At 41.6% G+C, this 21,067-nt stretch overlaps 2 protein-coding genes across 4 annotated transcripts; one reads left to right on the forward strand and one right to left on the reverse strand.

The window, feature by feature from the left end:
• The first annotated feature begins 5,224 nt into the window (after positions 1-5,224).
• Positions 5,225-12,835, forward strand: LOC119904822 (chromodomain-helicase-DNA-binding protein Mi-2 homolog). 3 transcript variants are annotated; one of them, XM_038721505.1, is made up of 7 exons: positions 5,225-5,309; positions 6,101-6,174; positions 8,397-9,185; positions 9,405-9,585; positions 9,764-9,908; positions 11,953-11,997; positions 12,094-12,835. In XM_038721505.1, the coding sequence occupies exons 1-7, from the start codon at positions 5,241-5,243 to the stop codon at positions 12,414-12,416; spliced, it is 1,626 nt and encodes a 541-aa protein (XP_038577433.1). In that variant the 5' UTR covers positions 5,225-5,240; the 3' UTR covers positions 12,417-12,835. The 3 variants fall into 3 exon arrangements, with proteins under 3 accessions (XP_038577433.1, XP_038577432.1, XP_038577434.1); XM_038721504.1 differs by having other exon boundaries at positions 11,953-12,835; XM_038721506.1 differs by lacking the exon at positions 11,953-11,997.
• A 2,994-nt stretch (positions 12,836-15,829) lies between these two features.
• On the reverse strand, positions 15,830-20,869 carry LOC119904821 (translation machinery-associated protein 16-like). Its single transcript, XM_038721502.1, has 7 exons — positions 20,839-20,869; positions 20,620-20,717; positions 17,707-17,744; positions 17,517-17,601; positions 17,251-17,399; positions 17,107-17,149; positions 15,830-16,744 (listed from the first exon to the last, which is right to left on the reverse strand). Exons 1-7 carry the CDS (start codon positions 20,839-20,841, stop codon positions 16,564-16,566), a joined length of 597 nt encoding a protein of 198 aa, XP_038577430.1. The 5' UTR covers positions 20,842-20,869; the 3' UTR covers positions 15,830-16,563.
• Between the last annotated feature and the right edge of the window lie 198 nt (positions 20,870-21,067).

Here is a 21,067-nt window from a genome sequence, read left to right on the forward strand (position 1 = left end):
ATTTACATTGCCAGTTTTTCTGTTAAAGTGAACATACAATTCAAGAGAGACACGCTAATAATAATGAGGAAAAAAGAACAAAAGTGGGACAAGAATGTACCCACCTCAAACTAGTCACTGAAATACTGACATGCACTTGACACAGTGTTCCAAATTAAGACACAGGCAAATACTTCTGTACGTTTTTAAAAAACATCTAAGGTAGTGACTCTATGTAGATAAGTCACATTCCTGTATATATGAATAGACCTACACGTACACACCACATACACCTACATACACAAGATTACACAATAATTGTTTGAAATACAATCAGATGTCTTAGGTCAGACTGGGATAGGTTTTCATGGGGCTGAGAGCCACAGACAGAAAAGGAAGTCAGAAGTATTGAGAGATGAACTAAGCAATTATTCGGCTTTGCCGTTTTCATGGGCTTAATTGGAAATACGAGCATTTTCAGTATAACAACCTGTGGCATACTGTTCTCTCCAGTTACAAATGACCCAACCTGACTGACTGAACATGCATTTTTATTGCTGAGTTGAATATTCTGAATAATGTTTGTTTGTGTGTCTTGATTGTGGCAAAAGTCACATTGAGGTCACGTCAGTGTCCTCTGCAGAGACGAGCCCCCACGACAGCCAAGAGGTTCTCGTCTCACGCAGCAAAGAGCACCATCGTGGACACTGTGGCCTATTTGTATTGTCGTTGATTCCCCTCTAGGGGGTATAGTTATATAGTTTTTTGGGGGAGTTTTAGGGTGTTTTCACACCTCACTTGTTTGGTTTGGTTAAAACGATCCCTGGTGCATTTGGTCGGACTGGGCTAATGTGAAAGCTGTCAGTTGAATTCTGGTGAGATCAAAAACACGTAAGTTAGCTTATTATTTCTGTTTTTTTTATCTGCTAATTTTGAAATCTGTTCAGGAAGCAATCTTATATTTGATATGTATAAGCCATGTATATATTTATGCAAAGCATTTGGTAACCTCCTGTGCAGATCACCGCAGGTATTTTCCCTGATTAACAGGTCAAAAGCTGTTAAAGATCTTGTACTTTGCCAGATCAAGTCTATTTGTATTGTCCAATCAACGAGTTACCGGTCAGTCTATATAACTTCATCCTTACTACGCTTTGTTCGTTTGTAAAAACCAAAACTAAAATGCAACAATGTATAATTTATTTCCCTTTCGTCCAGACCAAATGAACAGAACGACAGGTGTTAAAGTTCCCTTAAAAGCTTGCAGCCTGTGCCATGTATTTCTGTTTCCCTCGCTGTTAAGTGCCCACTGTATAAGGACCCACTAGAGGTCCTTGCTCCCTCTGCAGTGAGCCATCAACTCCGCCCCTGACGACGACTATTATCTTTTAAATCTAAATTTCCTCCTGGGAACAGGTTGCGAACAACGGGGGGAGCCTATGTTTCTCTATCATCATGGATCCATGCGTAAAATCAGGAGCGTCAGACTTCTTCCCCCACCCCCAAAAGCTAGGGTATCTGTGGTGTGTGTGTGTGTGTGCGTGTGTGTGCGTGTGTGTGTGTTGTGTGTTGGAGACACATTTTCACACATAGCTCATTCAGAATCCAGCACATATTCACAGTACAGACATACAAGTCAGCTGAGACTGGAGGTGTGTTTCTGCTGTCCCATTATGCACCTGGCTGCCAGTAATGTTTGCATTGTGACTGGGAATGAAAGCTAACTGAAAGAAGTGATGTAGGAAAAGTTGATTTGAGAAGGACATGGAAAATGTTGTGTTGTGTCTAAGATTTCTTGTTGCATTTGCTCCATTGTATTTTGCTTAATGCATTTGGTAGTTAACTGGTAAACTTTCCCAACCCACAGCAGAGTATGTGTGAAATCAACAAGCTCTGTTTAGATGCCTGCCAAGAGATACTGATGTTTTAGGGCCAATAAACACTTTAAAAACTAAGTAGAAATGTCCAGTCCTCATTCACTACATAGACCAAATCTTATTTATTTCATGTAAAATAAGAAGCAATTAACTCAATACAGACAATATAATATGATGACGATATCAGTCAGGTACACACATTTGTCTACTTGAAGAGATTTTGCAATGCTGTTTATACTACAGTCACTATAACTTTAGGTGTATTAGGACATTGTGGCCAATGTTGGAACGAAATGATCTGGACTGCGTGATGGCAAATTTTGCATTCATGTGATGAACTATTTTGATCTGTTTGATATTTGCTCTGCTGAATTACCCCCAAAACACACTATGCCAAACTGTACTGTATCGTAATTTAAATCAGTAATATAACATTGCATATTATGTGATGAATTCATATTGCCTACTTGTAAGCTTATCTGGTTCGATAGTGTATTGGTGCCTGGAAAATAACTTGCGATTCAAACACCAGGGGACATCCCTGGATTCAAACCCAGGTCTACAGGGTACCAAACATGCAACCTTGACCGCAACGCCAATGCCAGTCCAAGCGCATTCAACTGTAGTGATGGTACAGTTCTCCCATCCCAGGGTGCCCCACCCTGGAGGCACCTCATCCGGTCACACACACTGGGCACGCCTCTGATGACCTCACGGCAAGCCATCCCACTTCTGACACCATTTGTAGTGAAGGGCGAGAGCAGTCATCCTACCCGGATTCAAACCCGGGTCTACAGGGTACCAAACATGCAACATTGACCACAACGCCAGGCTCGTTGGTATGGCAGTCAAAGCACATTCTCAACCGTAGTGAAAGTACACCGTCACACAGTAGATGAGGCCACAGATGTCTGACCGTTAAGGTCATGGTCTAAGAGTTGAGTTTAGACAACCAGCGCTCTTGGAAGTTCTAGAAAACGTGCAATTAGTTTGCTTTAAATAGAGACACATTGCAGAGCAGCATCTTGTTAGCAGGATGACCAGGTAATAGGATTGTCTGGCTTTAGCTCTGGTCACAATGAAATAACAAGGACACATGTCGTGACTTCCGACGCCAGATTTCAACCAATCAGAACCAGCCAACACTGAATACTATAGAACATGATGGTGATGTTAAAAGTTGTTTAGTTGTTCAGTTTAATGATTATATATATATATAACAACACTAAAGTCATGAAATTTACCCACATTTTATTTCACTTTTTTTGTGAACAATTGAAAATCTAGTTTGAAAACTTAACATTGCCTTTGTACAGTTATCAATGTGGACATTTCTGGGCAACATGAAACTGACAGCAGATTAGAGAGCTGAAACCATCAGTAGATTAAGTGATTAGTTTAGTCTTTTTCAAACGTAGGGGCATGACCCAAGATGGGTCACGGACCCATTTGTGGGCTTGAAATGCATAATAGTGCTATGCAGTGCTTACTTTGGTACCTTGAGCACATTGGACAACGCCTGGTGCTAGCTGTCACAAACAAAGCGTTATTTATTTACATTTAGTAGAGATAGATTATATTATCAGAGCATTCACAATAAAAATCACTTGAAATCAGCAGGTGGAAGACCGAGGAACAGCTGTTTATGGTTCTCTATCCCTCTCTTCCTTCACTTCCCTGTTGCGTCTCTTCTCCCACGGATCGCTGCTACAATGAGGAGGGAAGGAGTTAGTGCAAAAAAGTTTACAACCACGAAAAGCAAACAGGGCGATCAGACAGAGTGCAGTTAATTTACAAATCCAATTGAACAATGGCGTCAGACGCTTTCCTGCTGAGTTGAAGTTTTTTCAACTCGAGGCACGTGGACAGCGCTGCAACTACACACGCCACCCCCTAATTTAGCCAGAGACATTTCACATTTTCATAGCACAAACGCCCCGTTTTTTCAGCTGTTGGGCTTACAGTAATCACATTCTAAAATATTTAGACACCAAAAAGCATTAAAACACTTGCCAGCATACAGCGATATATGTGGGCCTTGCAGATTTTGATCAGAATAAGAATCAGAAACAGAATCAGCTTTATTTGCCAGGTACGTGTACACATACGAGGAATTTGACTCAGGATTGTATATTGCTCACAATGTGCTTACTTACAATACAATAATAATACAATAATAAATCACACACAGGCTACAGTATAGAGAACACATACTGTATATACACACTATAAACAAAAACAGTGTGGACAGATTGCCACAATAGTGCAAGGAGTAGAGTGCAAAGGATGCCGGAATAAATAAGTATTATGTGCAGGTGTTATATACTTGAGGTAGGTGGATTTGGCATACAGTATATACAATATACAAAATGACAATATAACAGCATGAACAGCTCTGAAATAGAGAATGATGAATAAATAATAAGTGGTAACCAGTAAACAGGTGGCTGATTGGAGACAGAGTTACTGGGTTATTGCACAGAAGTTGTTCCTGACACTGTGAGGCAGAAATCAGCTGTTCATCAGAGTGATGGCTTGTGGGAAGTTTTGGCGTACAGTGCTCTGTAGCGCCTCCCAGAGGGGAGAAGTTGGATCTGCAGTGATGCTTTCTGCCCGTTTCCTGACTCTGGAAATGTATCAGTCCTGAATGGAGGGCAGCTTGGCACTGATGAGTTTTTCTGCAGTCTGACTGTCCGTTTGTAGTCTGTTCCTGTCCTTTTTGGTGGCAGATCCAAACTAGACAGTGACGGACGTGCAGAGGACAGACTGAATGATGGCTGTGTAAAAGTGGACCAGCAGCTCCTTAGGCAGGCAGATAGTGACAAAGGAGGTGCCAGATCCAATCTGGGAGATCCTATTCTGGCAGGATCACATTACACTCAACAAATTTGATTATTGCTGTGATATATTTGACCCCACTCCCCACTCCAGCTTACAGATCTTAAATTCATGGTTTGTTGTGTTCTTTATCAGTAGTTTGGGTCCCGCTGAGACAACAAATTTCTCTTTAGGTCTTGAGCTGAAAAAGTTTGGGAACCCCTGGATTAGTTAATTGACAGAAAAGAATGTTGATTAAACAAACTCTTTAAATGTTTTTAATAAAAAAATGGGAAATATTCTCTGGTTTTATTCTCTCAAATGTGAAGATCTGCTGCCTTTCTGTGTTTTATAATATTTTTATTAAAACATTTTGACATTTTATAGACTAAATAATTAACCAAAAATAACTGTTCTTCAGCAGATCACGTCCCCCTTTGCTCCTGTGTTGACATGAATGCAGTGAAATATTGTTGGGATGTCTTATTAAGGTTATATCTTGTGTGCCAAAGAAATGGCCGGGTTGAAAACAGCAGGCTACTCAGGTGCCATTCTCTGTGTTCTCTAATGATTTTCTCCCTGCAGGGGAGGAAGGCTCCCGGGCGCTCAGGGAGTCGATCTAGCAACATCTCCAAGGTAACCGCTGAATATTAGCGAGTGTAAAGGGCCAAAATCAAGGTCACAGTTCAGAGTGTATGTTAGCATCATTTATCCAAGCAGAATCTGATGTGCAAGAATGTGTTTTACTAACCAATCAATATATAGTTGCTCTAAGTACACACTGTTGTATGTCTCATGAGACACAGAATTATGCCTTAAGCTCCTCTTATGTATGATATGGAAGGGTTGTACTAATAAACCTTTACAATATTTGTAAAGGTCACCTATTAGCATCTTTTTCCAAATTGACTGTATATGTCTAAAGATAAATCAGGACAAAGTTAACAACTAGCTAATGTCAAAAACCTAATGTCTAACAGCTCAAGGCTCAGATACATTTCTCAGGAGTTGGTGGAGGCCAAAGCAGAGCTAAAAAGAGAGTGAATACTGGGCTTCAATTTGTCAGGTGGCTAGAAATAAAGAAATGCTCAGAATGAATGGCAGTGTTTCTCTATGGATGCTGGATGTGTATGTGGGCAATTGCATGCTAACATGTTAGCAATAACAACATTAAAAGGCCAAAAAAGGTCAGGATTTGTCAGCTTATTTTGGGTTCTTTTCCCCAAAAATCAACTAATGCAGCTTTAAGATAATTCATGTTTATGCTTTATCATTAAATACAATCTTTATTTTGATTATGAAATCATTAGTTAGTGTGTAAAGATGTTGTGATATTTAGAAAAACTAGTGATAGTTGATGACCAGTGACAGATTTTTGTACTTGCATAGAAGCGTGGACGCTAATTTGAGTCCGTTTGTTGTTTCAGGCCAGCAATTCTACAACAGGACTCACCACAGCTTCAAGAACATCAATCACCCCGTCTGCTCAGGACATATGCAGGTAAGACAGCTGTCTCTTTAAGATTTACCCAGAAATACAGTCAGTTGGGCAGAAAGTGCAAAGAAATGGCACCAGAGCAGCCACAGCTCTCTGTGATGTTAACATGTACAGTTTAAAGCTGCTTCTCTGGGAGACTCAATTAGTATGGTCTGCCCCACCCCGAGGGCATTAACTAAATTGCTGAAATCCAATAGTGGAGAAAGATGGCTGATTGCAGAGCCTTTAGTTTTTTATATCAATTGGTGGTGTGGTCGTCACGGCGACAGGCTTAGTCCTGAAAGGACGCTGTGTTTGTTTTCAGTTTGGACTCGATGCCTGGATGCTTGGACCTCCATTTGTCACATATCATGATCAAATCATTCTACATTTGCCATTTACTATTCTGATTACCCAGCCTGATAATCAGGGCTAAATAGCCATTTTCTTTCATTATTCAGTCACACATCATGTCCCATTACGTTGTTCAGTTATTTTGTCCTAACCACACAAAGTGAAAGCCATATCCGTCCGTATTTTCACAGAAAATATGCTTCTGTAAGTTGCAACCTGTAGACCTGCATCTCATACGTTGGATATTTTGCTCTTGCTCATAGGAATGACATTGCCATCCTTACCTACAAAGCTCTGATTAGCTCTACCAGTCATTATTTAAACATGAAACAGCCGTCATACAGACCTAAATGAATCACTGAAAAAATCGGAGATGTGATCCAGAAATATGGAAGCAGGCTGGATGTTATCCTAATCCTAATATCTCTGAAGGATGCTGCCCAGTGACAGTTGAAATTCACTAGAATTACATATATACATATTTATGTATATATAAAAAATAAAATCCCCCTCTCACCCCTTGCGGGGTGGTATGTGCAGCCTCAAGCTCGGGACCCGGGTTTGGGTTTTTGCACAGTAGTTTGAGGGTTCTGCGCAGTATCTTAGCTGTTCCTAGGACTGCACTCTTCTGTACAGAGACCTCTCAGATTTTACCTGGAATCTGCTGTAGCCAATCTCCCAGTGCTCCGATTACCACTGGCACCACTGTTGCTCTTACTTTCCACATGTTTTCTAGCTCCTCTTTCAGCCCTTGGTATTTCTCAAGCTTCTCGTGTTCCTTCTTCTTGATGTTGCTGTCGCTTGGGATTGCCACATGTATCACTGCTGCCTTCTTCTGCTATTTGTCGATCAACACGATGTCTGGTTGGTTAGCCATCACCAGTTTGTCAATCTGGATCTTGAAATCCCACAGGAGCTTAGCTTAGCTCATTCATTCTCAACTACCTTAGGAGGTGTCTTCCATTTTGACCTTGGGACTTCCAGCTCAAACTCATGGCATACTCATTACCCGGCCTCTCTCACCGGGATTGCTTGTTCCAGTAGCTGACGCAGACCTTGTTGACCCGGGCGAGGTCCGAGCCGGTATGGCTCTTGTATTTGCGGTTTCACTCATGCCCGAGGTAGGCTGGTAGCATTAAGGACCTTGCCTAAGGGTCCACCTGGATACCCCCGACCTGACCGGGAATCGATCGACCCACAATCACCTGTACCAAAGTCAGTGGCATTAACCACTGAGCAATCCAGGAGCTATATATATATATATATTAGGGCTATCCCCGACTAAGGATTTACATAGTCGAATCAGAATCGTCAAGTCCTGCCTATAGTCGACTGATAGTCGAATCATGTCATGTGTGTTTTTGTGCGCGCCGATTGCGAGCCGAAGCTAAACTGAAGCTTATTGTTGACCATTTTCTCTCTCTCTCCCTCTCTCTCTCTCTCTCTCTCGCCTCGAATTTTCGACTATTGGGGGTCAGCCCTAATATATATATATGTATTATTTCAGTCTTTCAGCAAGACTGACATATTTCTAGAAATGTTACTGATAAATAGGAGATCTCATAGTGAACTACTTTTTGATAAGGATAAGGAAATAGTCCCTGTGAAAAGTGGATATGGGTTTTCCAGAGTAATGGGGACATAGATTCTTAATAGTTTTTAATGAAATTTTTACAAATACTACCACAGATGAAATCCAAATCAGAATCTGTACATGTAAAGACAAATCATTCTGTCGGCTTACAATCAGGTTTCAGACCATTTTTAGTTTATGTCATCACATTCATGTCTTATCCATCTCATTTCACTTTTATTGTTTTTTACACATCTCCATCTGTGTGTGTGTGTGTGTGTGTGTGTGTGTGTGTGTGTGTGTGTGTGTGTGTGTTCAGCCCTGGCCAGCTGACCCGCTTAGAGGAGGATACTTCTGAATCCCACAAACACAGCAAGCACACACACGTTGCTGTGATGACCGTCAACAGCACAACTCTGGGCTCGTCAGCTCAGGCCCAGAAGAAGCAGGTGAAGCGTCGTCACCGCCGCAAGAGGAACAGCTGCGCCACCCTCGACTGCGTGGAAACCAACAGCAAACAGGAGCAGACTGACCGCAGCCTCAGCTCTGACCGCAGTGAGAAGGGGGAGAAGAGGGAGCGGCCTTCCAAGAACCGGAGAGAGCTTCCCCCTCGCCTCCGCTGCTCAGGGGCCATCGAGTCAGACTCCACCTCAGACGATGAGGCGTGGCGCGAAGCCCGCAGCTGGAGCAAAGAGAAAGCTCGAAGAGTGCGGCGCCGCAGTGGAAGCAGCCGAGAGAGGGATGGAGCGAACAAAGCAGAGGTCATGGAGCTGCAGTCGGTGGGCTCAAATGAAGGGAAGGAGAACCAGGCTCTGGTGGAGGACAGCGGAGGCCTTAAAAAGCGGCACAGCAGCAGGTCCTCGATGAAGAGAGACGGCCACATTTCACAAAGGGAAGGCTCACATGGCAGAGATAAGAAATGCAAGTCACGCAACGCAGGAGATAGCTCCTCATTGGCAGAGGACGGCGAGGAGCTCATCACCAAGAGATACCAGGAAAAGGGGTCAGGGGGTGGGGACATGTCAGTGCCAACACCACAAAAACACTGCCGTGTGAATGGAGGCACAGCGCAGCCCTGCTCTGATGACTCTGAGCTGGAGGTCTGCAGGTTAGTGCATATGTTTGTGAGCCTATATGAGTGTGGGTGTGTGCACTAATCATCTGTCAATATCAGGTTCAAGTTCAACTTAGACAAAGTAGTGCAGAGGTTGAATTTCATTGCCTGTTCTGATCTGTTTGTGTGTGTGTGTGTGTGTGTGTGTGTGTGTGTGTGTCTGCTATGTGTTTTATTTTCTGTGTTTGTGTGTGTGTGTGTGTGTGTGTGTAGGATCTGCCACTGTGAGGGGGATGACGAGTGCCCGTTGATAATGCCTTGTCGCTGCACGGGGAGCCTGAGTTTCGTCCACCAGGCATGTCTCAACCAGTGGATCAAATCCTCAGACACTCGCTGCTGTGAACTCTGCAAGTTTGACTTCATCATGGAGACGACACTCAAACCTTTACGCAAGGTAAAGCTCATAAACCTCATTCACAACTATGAACTGGGATCTGCTCTACCAGTCAAAAGTATCAGGCTGTAATAATGTAACAACACCATCTCTCTCTCTCTCTCTCTCACTCTCTCCCTCCGCCTTCAACCAATGTTGCCTCTCATCCCCTCTCCATCTCCATCCCTCTGTCTTCCAGTGGGAGAAGCTACACATGTCCAAGAGTGAGAGGAGGAAGATTTCCTGTTCAGTGTTGTTTCATCTGATAGCAATAGTTTGTATGTTGTGGTCAGTCTACGTTCTGGTGAAAAGAACCGCGGAAGAGATCAGACTTGGGAAGAACGGTCAGTACTTTCGCCCGACTCCCTCTTTCACATACCGGAGACACGCAGGGTAAAATTTGTTGATGTTTGGCTTCAATGAAACAGTATTATGATCCAAATCCAAAGGTACCATGGGGAGTTTTAATTGTTAAACAGTTTTATTCACATTCACTATTACTCACATAAAGGTGTTGTGTGTATAAAAACAATAAACATGTTAATTCATTTCCTGCCTCAGTCAACATTTGCAAACCATACATTTTTTGAAACTGCATTGTTTACATATGCTTGCAGTGAAATGCAGGTTTCCAGTTAGCTAAAAAAACGTTGGAAAAAGACACCTAATAAAAACAACATCAGATCATTAAAACATTGCAGCACCTATTGGTCAAAAACTCCACATTGTACCGTCAACTTTTTCACCTGCTGATCTTTACAGCTGTTTGACTCTGGTGATGCCATTTCGATAGGCTTCCTGTGTGGTCACGTGTTGTATTCATGTTTTCTCTAAATTTAGTGAAACTAGTGAAAAAATTTTGTGTGTGTGTTGTAAAGCATAAATCTCCCAGCCTATACACTTGCTGCGATGGTCATCCATAAGTGTCCCTCTGCACATTAGGGATCTAGCTCCATAGTGAAGACTTGAACAATTGCACATATGTCCGCGTCATGTGCAGTTTTACCTAGTTTCACATATTGATGCATACAAAGCCTTAAATTAAACCATGTTATCTCAAAATTACAACAAGCTCATGTTACAAGGTAGGTTTATTTGTCACATTACAACAGGTTGTAAAGTTGTAAAATCAATCATAAAAATAGTGGACAGAAATAAACTACAATTAATCAAGTGCAGTGCTGAGGATGAATTTTAGTATAAACGTCTGAGAGCTTGGGGCTCTGTAGGCATCTCAACTCACAGATATAACTGATGCTCAGGAGATTGGTACCAGTGATCTTCTGAGAAGTTTTAATCACCCGCTTCAGAGCCCTCCGCTCCTGGGCCGTGCACATCCCATGCCAGTTTGTGATGTTTCCAGTGAAAATTGAAAATGCAGTTAAAATGAAGCAACAATGACTTTAAATAGACACATTCACTAGATTTGTATATATATTGTTTATGTCTCTTTAACTGTTTATTGCATAAACATTTTCTGATAGAATTCCTGTTTTTCACATAGTTAATGGTTGGAAAATATACTTGCTTTCAAGACTTTTTGTTTTTGTATCACATAGATGATCCATCAAAGTGAACACTTACCCATGTTTTTATGTTAACGTATAATCATACATTAGAGTGAGATATATTATGATCAGATAGCAATGAGAAAAAAGCATTTCCTTCAACACCAAGAGAAAATGAAACCCAGAAAACAAACGAGTTTCAGATGGAGTTCACCACAAGGACAAGAATCTACCAGCAAGGTTTCATTCGGTCTCTGCTCATAATCTCATTACATTTGAGAAAAAACAGAGCCAGCTGAAGGTTCACTGTGATTACACAAATCTCTATTCTAAAATACTTAATTAATCTCACAAAGGGAAATTCAATGTTTTCACTCTATTGCTAGTATTTACACACAGGTCTAGTCTTAAGGGTTCTTGGAGGTGAACTCCAGCTACTAGTCCACACTCCACAACTCTGGTCCAAGCTGGATTCAAACCGGCAACCCTCCAGTTTCCAGCCTCATCCTAACAGACTGAGCTACTGCCGCACCCATGTGACATAAACTAAACATGCAAAACCACCAGTCTTTCGTTGACTGACACTTTGGCAGGTCACTTGATGGTCGCACACATCTGCTTCTCCTTTATGAGTTTGTCACGATTTACATCTGTGCTTTTGTAAGTTCATTGTTGTTTTGTTGATGGTGTGATGTGTCGTGCTGTGATCATAGTGTATCTGTATTATGATTCTCATATTGTAGGACCTAAGGCTAAAGGTAGCAAACACAGATATATATTAATTAACACTAATATATATTCCGTGTATATCATAAATAGCATACATGTTTATTCAGAGATCATAGAAATAAGGAGAAATTACACTCACTCTTGATTGCAGAGGAATTATGGAGAGTTTCTCTTCTGAAGTACTATTCGCAAGACGGTAAGCACAGCTCTGCACACACCTCTGATCATGAACCATCACACATCCTGCAGGTCGATTTTCAGCCGCAATGTGTTTGTGTGTGTGCATCCTCAGAAGTGCTGGAGTGGCCCTTCTGGACCAAGCTGATTGTGGTGGCCATAGGCTTCATAGGTGGTCTCATCTTCATGTACATCCAGTGTAAAGTGTACCTGCAGCTGTGGCGCCGCCTCAAGGCCTTCAACCGCATCATCACTGTGCAGAACTGCCCAGAGAAAGGCGTGCACAACTCTCAGTCCTGGCCCAGCGCCCTGACCAACGGCAGGCAAGAAACAGTGGAGGTCCCAGTCAGCCCGGCCCCCGTCCCGGCTCCAGGGGCACAGATGGATTCAGACGTGTCAGTCGAGGCTGCGGTGGCCCCGGCACAAAACCCCAACTGAAAAATTCTTCTCCTGCTCAGAAAGAGTCCTGAATCACACCCTGCTCATCAATCGCCACAAGCTGGTGTAGCATGGTGGGATCTAGACTCGTACAGTGTTTTAGTGTTGTTCATCTCAGCTCCTGTGATTACTAATCTTGAGTCATAATGGACAGACTTAAAGTCCTTCAGTGATCAACGACAAATGAACTGCAATGATGCAAATGTGCAAAGTAAAGACTAATGTGGCAAGTCAGAAATAGAGAAGAGGAGGTGAGGTGAAGTAAAGGAAAACAAAGCCATCGGGAGCAGAAGTTTGTAAAGACTGCAGTTGTGTTGTAAATTGACAGTTTTATTCCTGTATGCACTTTCTCAAACTGCACTGACACGAGTTAAGGGTGTGAACACCCCGTGGATGCTATTAAAGTTCTCAGTATGCTTCAAACAAACCTCGGACAACACGTCTTACAACCATGTCTGAAGGCTAAACAAACTGTAGTTTGTACGACACGTCGTCTGACCATGTCTAAAGATAGAAGTGTTTGTTTTCCCAAATTGCAACATTCACCTTAAACATGGTGTCAGAGATGTGGGAGTCACTGAAAAAATGGTGCACACTTTGGGACAGTTTAGAGCATTTATGTTGTTGCATTCGGTTGTACACACCAGACGTGAGGGAGGGTGTAGTATGAAGAATGTACAGGAGAGCTTGAGGAAAGAAGTTGCATACCCTACCCATTTCCACACCACCTCACATCTGGCCAACCATTACCCGAAGCGGGAACCGGCGTACATGAAAGCGGGTATCAGATGCTGTTATGGTGCTTTCAGACCAAAAGCGAAGCGAGCGTTTGGGGCGGTAAGTTTACATACAAAGTCAATGCAAAGACGTGTAGAGCTGCGATTTCCTGTCGGGCAGCGCGAAGCGATGCGAAGGCAACGTGAAGGAATTCGCGTGAGTTGAATATTTTCAACTCAAGCGAAGAAGTCGCATGACACTGAGTCACGATAGTTTATCAGTGTTGTCCGTACATCACCGAGGATCAAGAGCGTTGTGTGGAGAGGGCCAGGCAGAGCGGGGGACTGAAAATCTGCTGGCCGGCTGAGAGCTGCTACTTGGGGGAGAGGAGCAGCGCTGCAACCATTGGACAAATAAACACCCGTAGTCGGTCAGATTCTGAAGCTCGGAGTTAACTGCTTTTATTAAATTAGCTTTTTACTTTAGTTTTTTGGATTTCAACGTAGATTCATCTTCACTGGAGCTTCTCAGCAGCTAGCTTCTGTGCACATCCGGTTCCAGTGTTGTTGTTAGCGTCGTTAGCTCTGTTGGACTACGACTTCATATTTAATATTATTTAAATATTAATCATATTTAATTCAGTATCTCCGAAAATTAGAATATTACTTAAGACCAATACAAAAAAAGGATTTTTAGAAATGTTGGCCAACTGAGAAGTATGAACATGAAAAGTATGAGCATGTACAGCACTCAATACTTAATTGGAGCTCCTTTTGCCTGAATTACTGCAGCAATGTGGCGTGGCATGGAGTCGATCAGTCTGTGGCACTGCTCAGGTGTTATGAGAGCCCAGGTTGCTCTGATAGTGGCCTTGAGCTCTTCTGTATTGTTGGGTCTGGCGTATCGCGTCTTCCTCTTCACAATACCCCATAGATTTTCTATAGGGTTAAGGTCAGGCGAGTTTGCTGGCCAATTAAGAACAGGGATACCATGGTCCTTAAACCAGGTACTGGTAGCTTTGGCACTGTGTGCAGGTGCCAAGTCCTGTTGGAAAATGAAATCTGCATCTCCATAAAGTTGGTCAGCAGCAGGAAGCATGAAGTGCTCTAAAACTTCCTGGTAGACGGCTGCGTTGACCTTGGATCTCAGAAAACACAGTGGACCAACACCAGCAGATGACATGGCACCCCAAACCATCACTGACTGCGGAAACTTTACACTGGACTGCAAGCAACGTGGATTCTGTGCCTCTCCTCTCTTCCTCCAGACTCTAGGACCTTGATTTCCAAAGGAAATGCAAATTTACTTTCATCAGAGAACATAACTTTGGACCACTCAGCAGCAATCCAGTACTTTTTGTCTTTAGCCCAGGCGAGACGCTTCTGACGCTGTGTCTTGTTCAAGAGTGGCTTGACACAAGGAATGCGACAGCTGAAACCCATGTCTTGCATACGTCTGTGCGTGGTGGTTCTTGAAGCACTGACTCCAGCTGCAGTCCACTCTTTGTGAATCTCCCCCATATTTTTGAATGGGTTTTGTTTCACAATCCTCTCCAGGGTGCGGTTATCCCTATTGCTTGTACACTTTTTTCTACCACATCTTTTCCTTCCCTTCACCTCTCTATTAATGTGCTTGGACACAGAGCTCTGTGAACAGCCAGCCTCTTTAGCAATGACCTTTTGTGTCTTGCCCTCCTTGTGCAAGGTGTCAATGGTCGTCTTTTGGACAGCTGTCAAGTCAGCAGTCTTCCCCATGATTGTGTAGCCTGCAGAACTAGACTGAGAGGCCATTTAAAGGCCTTTGCAGGTGTTTTGAGTTAATTAGCTGATTAGAGTGTGGCACCAGGTGTCTTCAATATTGAACCTTGTCACAATATTCTAATTTTCTGAGATGCTGATTTTGGGGTTTTCATTAGTTGTCAGTTATAATCATCAAAATTAAAAGGAATGAACACTTGAAATATATCAGTCTGTGTGGAATGAATGTATACATTATACAAGTTTCACTTTCTGAATGGAATTACTGAAATAAATCAACTTTTTGATGATATTCTAATTATATGACCAGCACCTGTATATAAAAACCGGACATAAATGGATGTTACTTGGAGAAAAGAAAGCGAGGAGGTTGAACTACCTGGTGAGTTCAGAAAACATGTGTCTGTAACTTTATTCCAGCTATCATTGTACTTTACTGTGACCAAGTTAGCATAGCATAGCCCTGATCGATCCAAACTCCATTCAGAAAACAAACATTTTAGAAGTTGTTGTCCTGCTGTCTTGCTGGCAGACCTGACCAAGCACAAATTCATGTTTAACAAATCTGCATCATATTGTAGTTATTTCGGCATCAGTTTAATCAGTTTATTGCTATTTAATCACAGCAAAATGTTTACTTTGGGTTCATACAGTTGTAGTAATGGCGAGTTGTTTATTCACGTTATCGCATTAAAATCGCATTAAAATCGCCTTCTCGCGTTGTGTGTGAACGGTTGCAGCGAATGTACTCACGCGAGGAAAGCATCGCGAGGTTGGTCTGAATGCCGAATTAGACAATCCAACAAGCTCTGTGTTTGAAGTATACTGAGGCCTTAACTCTCCTTCTGGACAATCAGGTCTTCAGACACCAAAGAGTCAGATAAATAGAGAAACACTTATTTAAATAGTTACTTTAGCTCAGAATGAATCTGAAAAATGTAATGTTTTCAAAAAAAAAGCCGAATTTATTTATGATCATAGGAAAGTTTTGAATCTTTCCAAAAATAGCACATCTCAACTAACCCAGTTGTTTGTTTTGTTTTGACTGTTTGCAGCTTTACGTGGTCCTGCTCAGCAAGGTCCCGTTATTTATACATTGATGTAACTAGCTCTTTCATGGTTGCCATCTGTTAATGTTTTTACATTCAACTTGACACAGTGTGTGAGTGACTGACCTGTCAATCTAAAAAAGGTGACTGTTGTTTACACGTTTCCACTTTTCTAAAAGGTTAATTTGGGTTTTTTTTGTACCAGTGTCACCGTCACGTCATTCAGCATTTAATTTTCTGTCTTATATCCACCACAACATTAGAGAACTCAACATCCGTGTCAAAACCATTTTTCTATCTTCGATTGGATAAAATGGAATATTCAGGTTACATACGATGCATATTTGTCTGTGCAATAAACAATTAATGTAGAACCCCTTACAGGCTGGTGTGTAGTTACTGAGAAACAACAAGACTTTAAGGAGGGCAGCAGAATAACGGTTGAGTTTCCCATCAGAGATTTTGGCGCCATCTTTTGGACAGTCCTGGAGTAGCAGCCCTTTCCCCCCCACACAGGCGCACACAATTTGTCTATAAAAAGCATTTGCTGAAGGCCAGTCTGATGTTCAGCTCCTCAGTAAGCTGTCCTGAACGGACGACTGGAGCTCAGATACCGACAGAGCCTCAGTTTGAGTCCGACATCAGCACCATCTCATCCAACTCATCATCCAAGTCATCTTCGTCCTTCTCATTATCATCTTCTGCCTCATGTTTCTCCTCCTCTTCATGCTTTGTGTCCGAACCTTTGTTAGACACCTTTCGCAGTTTGATATTTGGAAGTTTCTTCAGGTCACCGGTCCACTCCCTGCCAAAACAAAGGATCAACAAATGTCATCAAGCGTTATCAGAGAGGATGTTAATGAATCCTCACGTGTCCCATGTGCAAATCATATCCTATAAATCCTAATATTATTTGAAATTATTCAAACAGTTAAGTACATCAGTATCTTTAGGCTTTAGCTCAGCTTAGTCGGTAAAGTGTAGGACTCTTCAACAAATGGATTCTGCAGCGAATGTTTCTCAGATCACGGCATGTGCTAGACTGGACAGATGGTTGCAATTCACAACCCTCACCACTACATGCCACTAAATCGTACACACTGAACCTTTAAATACATAGATTGTAAAAAAAAAAAAAAAAAATTATTCAAGCTCATATCCACTCACTTGAATGTTTTCAGGTGCTTTGCATTGATGATGTCTGGGATCTCTGAAGAGGACAAAACACAGGATCATGGAGTATTTTCCAAAACTGAATGTGTGCAGTTTCATACCATGTGTTGTGCATGCATTTATACTATGAGGGCTCACCAAATCCAGTGCCTTCATATTGCGCTCGCTCTCGCTCGATCGTCTGTTTGATGACAGCCTCTCTGGCACCATGGAGACGACCCTGCCGACCTTTGATGCCGTTCATCAGCTCAATCTGCTCCAGTTCAGAATCAAACCTTTTGAGGTACCTGCACATACACATCAAAAACAAACAGAAGATCACTCAACATCAGGTTTTCAACAGTAGGTTGTTTTAGATGCATTTCAGATGCAAAATGACGAGTGGCCAAGAACACATTTTTGACCTTTCAACGACGTCACAAGCATCTTTCCTGGTGTAAGCGGTCTTTTCTGGATCCAACTGTCCCTGAAACCACAACAGCTTCTCACCTGTGAGTCGAGAAACAAGCGAATGAAGGTAAGAGATGGTGTTTAATGGAGAGAGATTTCATCCTCACAGCCAGCAAGTACGTTTAACATGATAAACAAGCTTACCAATGCTGCTCAGACGTGTTGCTTTGTCAGTCTTCTGCCTGCAGCATCAGAGAAACCATTAAATTAAAGTAATCCGATCCTCCCACAGTGTATATAAGCAATGTTCGATTATATTTAAGTATGTTCATTTCTCTTTTTTCAGAAGACATGTTTAAGCCTTGCTGTATGTGTGATTCACTAAAAAGTATGTTACTATTAAAAGTAAAACAAGTGGGTAAAGTTTGCATTTTCTCTCATTCAATGTCTTACTACAGGTCTCCATTTGAGTAGCAATGATTATTTTGTTAGTTGTCAACTATTAAATTGATGGCCAACTTTTTGTCTTTTTTTTTTAAAGTCGGAATTATGTGTTATCAGCTTCTTACACAAATATCTTTGGGTTTTGGACGAAACAAGACATACGAGGATGTCATCCTGGGCTTTGTGAAACAATGATCAACATTTTTCACGATTAATTTCTGACATTTTTAGACCAAACTACTAATCAATTGATTGAGTAAATAATGAAAATAATCATTAGTTGCAGCTCTGGTCTACATCCATGCACTGTATATAACTTATTGACTTAATGTGAACGAGGCCTTCAAATGTGTCATTGTTGTTTATTCCTTTTTCTGATTCATTCAAGTTATTTGGAACTTTGTTTTGCAAAATACCAGGAGGCTTATTGCAGAATACTGACACAAGGGGTAGATTACGGCAAATGCTACTCAAAACTAAGTGACACTGTGTTTTTTGATTTGTCAAGTTTAAACACTTTTTAGTACTTGGACCTAAGTCAAGTGTTTGGGTCTGCAGACCTGCAGAATTTAGGTGGAAACATGAGAGGTTCAACTGTAAGGATTCACTTTGCATAAGTATTCCTGTACTCTTTATTATCTTTGATTTAAAAATAGTTACAGGTTGTATATGTTGTGACCTTCAGCAAATGTCACACAACACAAAGTCACTGCAGTTAAATTCAACTGATACCTTTAGAAAATACCAATGATAATCATGTACTTAATAGCTCACTGACACACACATACTGTAAAGATCTTATATGTTAAATATATATGTTTGTGAACTGTGGTTTGTAGCAGATACTAATCAGAGTTTAAAAGAAAAAATCAAATCAGTTTTTATTAAGGGGCTATATGTAAGTTTTTGATTTTAATAAATCAAATTTTCATTCCCTTATTGTCAATGGGCTCCAAACTCACTCAGAAATGAAGCACATGCCTGTTTTCTCTCTTGCTTGTATCAGCCACTATTCTGCTTTTAATGTGAGGACACCTGGTCGGATTCAGCCTTGTGCGCGCTCAAGGCCTCTCAGACAACAGAGACAACACGGCAGCTAACGAGATGCAGTCCACTAACACCAGCAAAACACAGGCTCCATGTAAGGATACAAACAACAACAAAGCTGTATTGCTTTCCATATTACTATCCTGTGTACCACTGGTATTATGTTAGTGTTTATTTAGCCTGCAAGAAATTATGTAATGTAATGGTAAAAGCAATTGTTTACTATCCTATAGTGTATGCAGCCACCAGCTAGTGTTGTGTCATTCAAAGAACGTTTCGTTCATTTGACCTCTTCTTGTATATGACTCAGGAGGAACGAGTAGTCTTCATTTTCACGCATGCATGAATAGTCTTGGACTCTTATGTTCATCGTCAGGGTCGCAGAGTCCATCGCAGGGCCACACATAGACAGACACTCAGGACAATTTCGGAGACACCAATTAACCTAGCTTTGGATGGTGGGAGGAAGCCGGAGCACTTGGAGAGAACCCATGCGTACACGGGGAGAACATGCAAACTCCACACAGAAAGGCCGGGGCAACCGGGTTATGAAGCCTCGACCTTCTGGCTGTGAGGCGACAGTGCTAACCACTGTACCACCGTGCCGCCCCGCCGCAATAACCAGCCATTTAAAATGAACGAAATGACACAAAAAAATTAGTTCATTTTAATGAACAAGATTTGATGACTTGATCTGTCAAAAAAGGGACTTTTCCACTACCCCCAGCAGCCAGATGACGCTACATTAGCTCTGAACTGCCGCTGTTTGCTTCGTTCAATATAGATTTAATGTGGTTTTACCAATCTCAGGTACGCAGCTTCTCCACCTCTCAGTCGCTGTGACTAACACACATATGCATGAATGACACCTGTAACGTTGAAGTAACAGAGCCTGAACATGTTTGGAGAAACGCCACAGCCTGCGTGCTGGTGTTCCTGCATTTACTGCAGGATTTCTGTATGAAAGCGGTTGTGTTTCGGATTATGCTCGCTCATGAGTTCAAGCGAGCAAGCATACGAGCACACGCCTGGTTGCAATCTTAAAACCGCACTGCTAGTGGCCACTGAAAACTACATAATGCCCCTTTAAGTAGTTTTGACCAGTGGCGGAACTTAACTAGGTAAATACTCAAGTACTGTACCAAGTACAATTTTCAGGGTACTTGTACTCTACTTGAGTATTTCCATTTTACTTTCAATCCGCTACATTTTGCAAGCCATAGCCTATTGTACTTTTTACTCCATTACATTTATGACATTACTAGTTATTTACAGATTCAGATTACTAATAGAAAAAAAACCTAAAATGATTTCCCATCTGCAACACTAGTGATGTATGTGTTATACATGTCAATTATTATAATACAGAAATATAATAAATAAATCTGAAATGTAATATATTTGGTACTTAGGGTAGTATTTTGATGCTAATGCGTATACACTTTTACTTTTTTGAATGCAGGACTTTTATTTTACACTGCGGTATTGCTATTTTACTTAAGAGTAAATATTTGAGTACTTCTTCCACCAGTGTTTAGTATTTTTGACCACACGAGAAGTCAGTTGTGCCAAACGTAACTAACGTGCCGCATCTATTATGTGGTGTTTTATTTCTTCTCTACACACCTTTCTTTCTTTTTCAGTCTGATTTCTTCTCGGGAGGTAGCAGCTTTCCTGCTGAACGGGTGAACAACCTTCTCCGCTCTTCCTTTCTGAACCTTCGGCTGAAAAAACAAGCAAAAACAAAACAATCAAACTATTTTCGGCGTTAAACCCAACTAGCCGTTCATTAAAATAGCAAAGCATTTATGTTATGCTGACAGAAACAAGGCACATCAGCCTCACCATTTTCACTATTACAACACGCGTACTCCTTTCTGTTGACAACTGTAACGGAAGTGGACGCATCCGTCACCAAATTGTGTCCGGACGTGTTTGCGGAGAAGATAAAACGGTTCCTGTCTTCAAGGCGTCACAAAATCAATTCAGCTTAAAATTTTGAGCAAATTAATGTTTAAAATGTTTAAAAATTACTCTGTTTTACTTTGTATATTGAAATTTGTATTTTGTAATT

The sequence above is a fragment of the Micropterus salmoides genome, unplaced genomic scaffold (assembly GCF_014851395.1).
Source record: "Micropterus salmoides isolate LMB-PRFRI ecotype aquatic unplaced genomic scaffold, ASM1485139v1 Ms_hic_scaffold_1573, whole genome shotgun sequence".
Lineage (NCBI taxonomy): Eukaryota > Metazoa > Chordata > Actinopteri > Centrarchiformes > Centrarchidae > Micropterus > Micropterus salmoides.